Below are 8,230 nucleotides of genomic sequence, written 5' to 3' on the forward strand. Positions count from 1 at the left end.
CTGTCTGGTTTTGGAGGCAGGGTTTCTGTTTCTGTCATTTTGAGAGGTCCCTGGTTTGACTCAAACAACAGATTGATGTTCTCTCTCATGATGAATTAATTATGTGTCGGGTACCTGTTATGTAGCTGCCCTTAAGTCAATTCTTCCAGTCAAAATGTGAATGACCCAGTCAGTATCCAGGGATCAGGATCCCTTGTCAGTTCTGCGTTTCTCCGGTTCTCTTGGCCCTCCCAGCCCTCCCCTGGAGGAAGAGGAGGAAGGACTATGCAAATGAGCACCCCTTTCTTATATACGGGCTGTCCCTGCCCATCCAGAGCCTTTGGTTGCTGGAAGGAGGACAGAATGGATCTGGGGCCGAAAAAATGCTTTCTCCATGTGGCTGTGATGGGTGCTCTTCTGGCTGTAGGGACCACAGAAGGTGAGTGTGGGGGCGTGTGGATATGAGTAAGTGTGCACCTGGGTTTGCACACCTGCTCTGGTTTCCCCCCCTCTAATGGGAGATACCAGCAACACTTCAGGCTTCTCCCACCCACTTGACTTAGTGAGGACATGGGCACCTGAACTTCCTCCCCACATGGAAATTTGGGACTGTACCTGAAAACAATCCCCCCTGCTTGGAAGGGCAAGAGGATGGTGGGTCTGCGTGGCCATAATTCTGAGGCCCCCTGGTCAGTGAGCTGGAGCAGGGGCTCCAAGGGGATGAAATGAGTGGGAGGCTATTTTAGACGATGTCTCAGGCACTTGGGATAGGGTCTTTAAAGTGAGAAGGAAGAGAAGGTAGTACTGGATAAAAAGGATAAGGAGGCACCACCTCCCTTCTTTGGTGGAGGATGGGTGGACACAGCCCAGGCTTTTGTCCTGGGGCTGGAAGAGACAAGCAGAGGGGTCTCAGCTGAGCATCACATGAAAGTGCTCTGGGGGATTTGGGCCTCGTGACAGGAGCAGAGGGTGGGGGTGAGGGGTGGTGAGGGGATCTGGAATGTCCCGTGCTGCTCTGAGGAGGGAGGATTGGGAGTGGAGAAAGAATGGGGCATCTTATGATTCTCTTGCTCTAGTGATGGGATGCTCAATGAAATGATTCCAGATCCTCCCCCAGCAGAATTAACTAGGTTTCCAGAACAAATTAAAAATGGAGTGAGAATAGTTTCTGCTGTGCTGAAATACGTACATCATATCCCAGTTTCCTCTTTCTCAGTCTAGATCCCTGGTTTCACAGATTTTGAGAAAATTCTTCTTGATCTGACTTTCCTCATTCATGCTGCTGTTTTAAATCTTTTTCTTTTACTATGTTCCTTAGTGTATTCTGGGAACGTTCTGTTCATACTTCTCTACCAGAGGCCCTTCAAAGACTGCTTACTTTTTGGACCCTGATTTTTTTTATATCATAAGAAGCTATTTTTAGATATTCATGAAATTTTATATGGACTGGGTTTGATAATATTTTCTAGTGTGAAATAATGCTTATTCAATAAATTATTCATTTTTAAAATGAATATTCAGTACAGATACATACTGAATTTGTAGCATCAAAATAACAAGATGTCTGGGATTAGCTTTTAAGGACTTTAGCTAAAAAGAAACAAACAGGAGACTTGACTTGGGGTGGTGAATACACAGTACAACATACAGATGATGTATTATAGAATTGTACACCTGAAACCTATATTTTATTAACCACTGTCACCCCAATAAATTCAAGAAAAATAAAAAATCTAAAAATACAACAAAAAACCCAACCAACAATAACGAAGTATAGAAAAAGAAAATGTGGCAAACATTGATAGCTGTTGGATCTGGTTGAGGCATATAGCGATCCATCATATCCCTTTTTCTCAGACCACTCTCAGTCAGTTGCAATAATTTTGTCTGCTCTGTCCCCAAACCCAACCCCTGCCTACCTCTGACCTATCCTCCTAATTGCTTGCCATAGTGATCCTTCTAAAACACAAATCTGATCATATTCAAAACATTCTGAAGGGTGAATTTTATGTATGTGAATTATATCTCGATAAAACAAACAAAATCTTCTGAGGTGGCCTTGACTACAGGGTAAAGGCCAAACTCCTTCACTTGGCACTGAGAGCCCCCAAGCTGTCTTTTTGGCCTCATCTATCACAGTGTGCATCAACCACATTGCTATTAGTTCCCTATCATGCCATGTGCTTCCATGCCTCCATGCATGCATCTTCTCATACTGGGTCTAATACATGCAGTGCATTATCGCAAGGGCCAGCTCCTCATTGAAGCCTTTCCTAATCTGCCAGAGTGGAACTAATCTGTTTAGTCTGTCATTTTGTTGCACTTCATGCATGTCTGCTATGGCTCATATTAAACAGTGCCTTGAATTATAGTAATTTATGTATATGTCTATTTCCTATACTTTATCTTGAATCCCTTCAGGGTCATGTCTTGTTTCTTAAGTCTTTTGTATCTAGCATAGTGTCTGGTACATTGTGGGTATCCAGTAAATTAAAATACACTTTGAATGTATGAATGAGTGGGGTGACATGGGACAGTATTATCACCTGAGAAGAGAATGAGTGAGGATCCTAGGGCCCTCATGGTAACTTCCTTTTAGGATCCAGAGACCAGGATTGGCTTGGTGTCTCAAGGCAGCCCAGAACTAGAGCCTGGAACAAGCAGCTGTATCCAGAGTGGACAGAAATCCAGGGAGCTGACTGCTGGAGAGGTGAGAACTTGGCAAATTCTGGGGAGGGCATGAGGGGAATGGGGTGGGGAGAGGAGCAAGAACTGGGTTGAACGTAGTTTGGGAAGAGAAGAAAGGGAAAGGTAAATGGGGAGGGGAAGCCAAGGAGTCCCAGCTAATGCAAACATCCTTCCCAGGTGGCCAGGTATCCCTGAAGGTCAGTAATGATGGGCCTACGCTGGTTGGGGCAAATACCTCCTTCTCTATCTCCCTGCACTTCCCTGAAAGCCAAAAGGTGCTGCCAAATGGGCAGGTCATCTGGGCCAATGACACCGTCATCAATGGTGAGTACCTGTCTATTCCAGGGCCTCATTCCTAGGGCTCAGATTCCCTGGTACCTGTAATGAACTCAGGGAATGCCCCCTTCCCCTTCTACTTATTTTTTTAAATGAATTATATATATAATGCACATTCATTGTAGAAACATTAGAGAACATGACTAAGTAAAAAGGAAAAAATCATAATCCCTCAAGTGAGGGACAGAAGGCCCAGTGGACCTAGAAGTTGGATGGACTTAGATTTAAACTTTTTACTAGTATGTGACCCTGGGCAAATTACTTAACTTTTTTGTGCTTCCATTCCCCTATCCATAGAATGGGATGATACCCACCATGAAAGGTCTTTGTAAGGACTAAAATGTGATAATATAGCCCTAACTAATGTGGCTCAGTGGACTGAGTGCTGGCCTGTGAACCAAAGGGTCGCTGGTTTGATTCCCAGTCAGGGCACATGCTTGGGTTGCAGGCCAAGTCCCCAGTGCGGGGGCTTTCAAGAGGCAACCACACATTGATGTTTCTCTCCCTCTCTTTCTCCCTTATTTTCCCTCTCTGGAAATAAATAAGTTAATTAAAATAAAAAATAAGATGTGATAACATAAAAGAATTTAGTGCAAGGCCTGCCCTAGCCTAAAGTAAAGGCTCAATAAATGTTAGTGGTGCTGTTATTTTTTATCCCATTAGCTAGAGCAAATCTCTCTAAACATTTTGATATATGGCCTTCCAATCTCTTTCCTATATACGTATATACATATGAATCTTTAATTGTAGTTTCCATTCTTCTTACTACCACCCCAAATTTTTATTATACCAAGGGGAATATACTTTGCAGCTGGGGGATATTACCAGAGCCCCTTTCTGAGAGCCATCGTTAGGGGTTTTGGTGTACAAAAAGGAATGCCAGGGTTTAAAAGTGACTGTGTCTACCTTTCAGGAAGCCAGGTGTGGGGAGGACAGCCAGTGTATCCCCAGGAACCTGATGATGCCTGCATCTTCCCTGATGGGAGGGCCTGCCCATCTGGCCCTTGGACTCAAAGGAGAAGATTTGTTTACATCTGGAAGACTGGGGGTGAGGGACTCCCTGCTCTTGCCTGTCATCTACACTTGCATTTACTTCCTCCTACCTGATCTTTCCTTTTGGTTCTATCCTTTAAGTTCTGTGAGTTTTCCTGATCATTTTCCCTGTGATTTCTTCCTCTTCCGTAGCACCTAGCCCACTCCAACTCTCTTATAGTTCTTTCTGGGAGCCCCTCCCCAATATTAGTCCCATTCCATAGAACCACTCTTTAGGGCTCCTTTCCTGGCCCCCATATCACCATCTAAATATCCAATACCATCCAAATACCATCTAAAATTACCATCCTAAATACATCTTCTGACCTTCCTTCTCTGGTGCTGTCTTTAATCAGTTTTCCTTGACCAGTAACCCTCACCTCTTCTCTGCTTTTCTTTCCAACAATCTCAGGCCAATACTGGCAAGTTCTAGGGGGCCCGGTGTCTGGGCTGAGCATTGGAACAGACACAGCAGCACTGGGCACACACACCATGGAAGTAACTGTCTACCACCGCCGCCGGGAATCGGAGAGCTACGTGCCCCTTGCTCAGTCCCGCTCAGCCTTCACCGTTACTGGTAAGGATTTAGGCAGGGGCAAGGCCAATTCTAGGGCAGGAGAAGAAGGTGGAGAGGCTTGGCTGGGCTGGAAGAGGAAAGGGGAAATGGTGTGTAAACTTAAAGGGGCAGAACCAGGAAAACCTGGGTAGAGGAATAAGGGGCTTGGAGCCAGTGAAGAGATAATGAGTCAGCTTGGGGGAGGGTGTGGCTGTGAAAGGAGAAGCTGTGGCCCAGGTATGGTTCTCACCTCTCTGGTTCCAATCCCAGACCAGGTGCCTTTCTCCGTGAGTGTGTCCCAGCTGCAGGCCTTGGATGGAGGGAACAAGCACTTCTTGAGAAATCAACCTCTGATCTTTGCGCTCCAGCTCCATGACCCCAGTGGCTATTTGTCTGGAGCTGACCTCTCTTACACCTGGGACTTTGGAGACAGTACTGGGACCTTGATCTCTCGGGCACTTGTGGTCACTCACACTTACCTAGAGTCTGGACCGGTCACTGCTCGGGTGGTGCTTCAGGCTGCCATTCCTCTCACCTCCTGTGGCTCCTCTCCAGTTCCAGGCACCACAGAGGGGCGTGTGCCAACTGAAGAGGCCCCTGGCACCACAGCTGGGCTCGTGCCTACAGCAGAAGTTGTAGGTACTACACCTGGTCAGGTGCAAACTGAAGAGCCCTCTGGAACCACAGCTCTGCAGGTGCCAACCACAGAGGTCATAGGTACTATACCTGTGCAAGTGCCAACTGCAGAGGGAATAGGGACCACATTTGCAGAGATGCCAACTGCACAGGCTGTAGGTACAACCCCTGAAGTGTTAACTGCAGAGACCTCTGAAACTGCAGTTGTACGGGTAGCAACTACAGAGTTGGTGGAGACCACAGCAGGAGAGGTACCCACACCTGAGCCTGAAGGTCCAGATGCCAGCCCATTCATGCCTACAGAAGATACTACAGGTAAGAGGGCCAGTGTTGAATGAGATTTATTGAGCTGGGACAGTTGTTACCAAGAGCTGAGAGATTTACCCTGGCCCAAGATGTTACCCAATCCTTTGCTTAGTGATGGGGTCCCCTCAGAACCCTCACTGTTTTTAAAGCCTTCAAGTCCCTCTTAATGACATGGAATAGATGTGGAGTTCAGGAAGTCAGGGACTTTGCTTAGGACCTGGGGAGAGAGGTTGTTGCTTCTCTATCCCTGAGGAGAATGGTTCCCTGAGTGGCAGACCAGGGAATAGACTGTGGTCATTTACATAATATTTATTGTCTCATTTTCTGTTCAAGCGTAAATGCATAGAAATCTTTTCCAGGTTCTGACACCACTTCCCACCCCTGAATTCTCTTGCCAAAGCAAGTGAGTCTGTAATTATGGTAGGAGCACTGGAAAGGGAATGATGAAATAGTGACACTTAGATGAGTTAACACACGTTGAGTGTCTAGCTCAGGACCTGACACAGTGTAGGGTTTGATAAACATTTGTGGTTTTTAAAAATTTTTTTTTAATTAATTTTTTTTTTAAGATTTTACTTATTTCCTTTTAGAAAGAAGGGTAGGGAGGAAGGAAGAGGAGAGAAACAGCAATGCGTGAGAGATACATCCATTGGTTGCCTCTCACACGCGCCCAGCTGGGGAGCCTGGCCTATAACCCAGGCCTGTGCCCTGACTGGGAATCAGACCGCCGACCTTTCCGTTCTCAGGCCAGCACTCAATCCACTAAGCAACACCAGCCAGGGCATCCCTATCTGTGTGACTCTGAGGCAGTCATATCTCCTTCAGGGCCTCAATTTTCTTATGTATAAAATGAGATGTCTCAGGTCTTGTGTGATTTCAAGGCTGGATCCAGTAGCTCTTACTCCACCTGGAAACATGCCTGCTTGGCTTGTTTCCAAGTAAGTTATTTGTCTATTGACTTTGCCTCTTCAATCCTCTCCTTCCAGGCTCCCAGAGTCCCGTGTCAGATGGCACAGCCACCTTAATCCTGGTGAAGAGACAAGTTCCCATGGATTGTGTTCTGTATCGATATGGTTCCTTTTCCCTCACCCTAGACATTGTCCGTGAGTTTTCCCTGCTGTGGGGGCTGGCCGAGGGAGGTGTGTGCTGCCTCAGGCTGCAAGTGAAAGCATGCTGTGGAAGGAGTTACTCACCTGGGCAAGGATACCTAAATCCCAGGTTTTTCATTTGAAGACATGGGGATGGGATTGGGGAAGCAGCTTAGGGATTTCCTGTCTATGGGCTTTTGGGGAGTCCTGGTAGAGGAATCCCAGTCCTAAAATCTTACAACTTGGCAGAGGGTATCGAAAGTGCTGAGATCCTGCAGGCTGTGCCCTCCAGTGAAGGGGATGCATTTGAGCTGACTGTGTCTTGTCAAGGCGGGTGAGTGTCCCACTGGTGGTCCTGAGAACTCCTGGGCTGTTAACCTGCTCTCTGGTATCTAGAGTTCCTTCCCAGACCCCGTGACATAAGGTGACACCTCTCCCAGGCTGCCTGAGGAAGCCTGTATGGACATATCATCACCGGGGTGCCAGCCCCCTGCCCAGCGGCTTTGCCAGCCTGTGTCACCCAGCCCAACCTGCCAGCTGGTTCTACACCAGGTACTGAAGGGCGGCTCAGGGACCTACTGCCTCAATGTGTCTTTGGCTGATGCCAACAGCCTGGCAATGGTCAGCACCCAGCTTGTTATGCCTGGTAGGTACTTGGCCAACAGTGGGGATGAAGACAGGGAGTGGGCAGAGGCTCTCTGGCAAGGAGCAGACACTGAAGCAGGGCCTGGGATTCTACTCACAGGTCAAGAAGCAGGCCTTGGGCAGGCTCCCCTGTTCGTGGGCATCTTGTTGGTGTTGATGGCTATGGTGCTTGCATTTCTGACATACAGGTGAGGACCCCACCATCCGAAGTGTACCCCCTCATGCCTTATTACCATCACTCAGTCTTCCTCAAGGGGAGAAGAAATCACTACTTTTGAGGAAGTATGGTGTCCAGGAAAGAGCCCAGGAAAAGACTTGGAAGTTAAACAAGCGTGGGCTGCAGTCTTGCTGGTGGGATCTCGGGAAAGTAGCTTAACCTTTCTGAGCCTGTGAAAAGTAGGAAAATTAACAGTTGTCCTGTCAGGATTAGAGATAGTGTAGATAAAGCACCTAGCTCTAAAGCAAGAATGGGATAATTGATAGTATCGATGACTGTTGTTGGCTATTCCAAGAGTAGAGGATGTTGGGTAATTGCAAAAAGGGCAGACCCCCTTGTCTGGAGTCCTCCCAACAGGGAAGTTCATGGGGTGAGGGGAATGAACAGAGGTTACCAGAGAAACCAGAGAAACCAGAGAAACCAGAGAGGATGAACTCTGTTAGTGAGGGAAAGGGAAGCAAGCTAGGATGAAGGCCAAGTAAACCTGGGATATGGGTGTGTCCTTTGGTGAAGCACTGACAGGCTGCCCTTGTCCATTGCTAACCAGTTTCCCCCTTCCTTGCCCAATATCAGGCGCAGACTTATGAAGCAGGGCTCTACTGTGTCCCTTCCGCAGCTGCCACACGGTAGCACCCACTGGCTACGTCTGCCCCGGATCTTCCGCTCTTACTCCATTGGTGAGAGCAGCCCCCTCCTCAGCGGACAGGTCTGAGCACTCTCATGTGACACCACGATTTATCCAGGGTG

General features: G+C 47.5%; 1 protein-coding gene across 1 annotated transcript; it reads left to right on the forward strand.

The window, feature by feature from the left end:
• The first annotated feature begins 315 nt into the window (after nucleotides 1-315).
• Nucleotides 316-8,195, forward strand: PMEL (premelanosome protein). Its single transcript, XM_054591489.1, has 11 exons — nucleotides 316-418; nucleotides 2,579-2,689; nucleotides 2,845-2,991; nucleotides 3,917-4,051; nucleotides 4,448-4,612; nucleotides 4,862-5,542; nucleotides 6,520-6,636; nucleotides 6,871-6,955; nucleotides 7,062-7,267; nucleotides 7,367-7,454; nucleotides 8,057-8,195. Exons 1-11 carry the CDS (start codon nucleotides 343-345, stop codon nucleotides 8,193-8,195), a joined length of 1,950 nt encoding a protein of 649 aa, XP_054447464.1. The 5' UTR covers nucleotides 316-342.
• The last annotated feature ends 35 nt before the right edge of the window (nucleotides 8,196-8,230 follow it).

This window comes from Pteronotus mesoamericanus, unplaced genomic scaffold, assembly GCF_021234165.1.
Source record: "Pteronotus mesoamericanus isolate MK-2021 breed Mesoamerican mustached bat unplaced genomic scaffold, CSHL_Meso_final scaffold_21, whole genome shotgun sequence".
NCBI classification, from domain to species: Eukaryota; Metazoa; Chordata; class Mammalia; order Chiroptera; family Mormoopidae; genus Pteronotus; species Pteronotus mesoamericanus.

Coding starts and splice junctions, on each gene's coding strand:
- PMEL (XM_054591489.1), top strand. CDS start 343: ATGGATCTGGGGCCGAAAAAATGCTTTCTCCATGTGGCTGTGATGGGT. Junction 2,690..2,844: donor GGGAGCTGACTGCTGGAGAG/GTGAGAACTTGG, acceptor CATCCTTCCCAG/GTGGCCAGGTATCCCTGAAG. Junction 7,268..7,366: donor CACCCAGCTTGTTATGCCTG/GTAGGTACTTGG, acceptor TTCTACTCACAG/GTCAAGAAGCAGGCCTTGGG.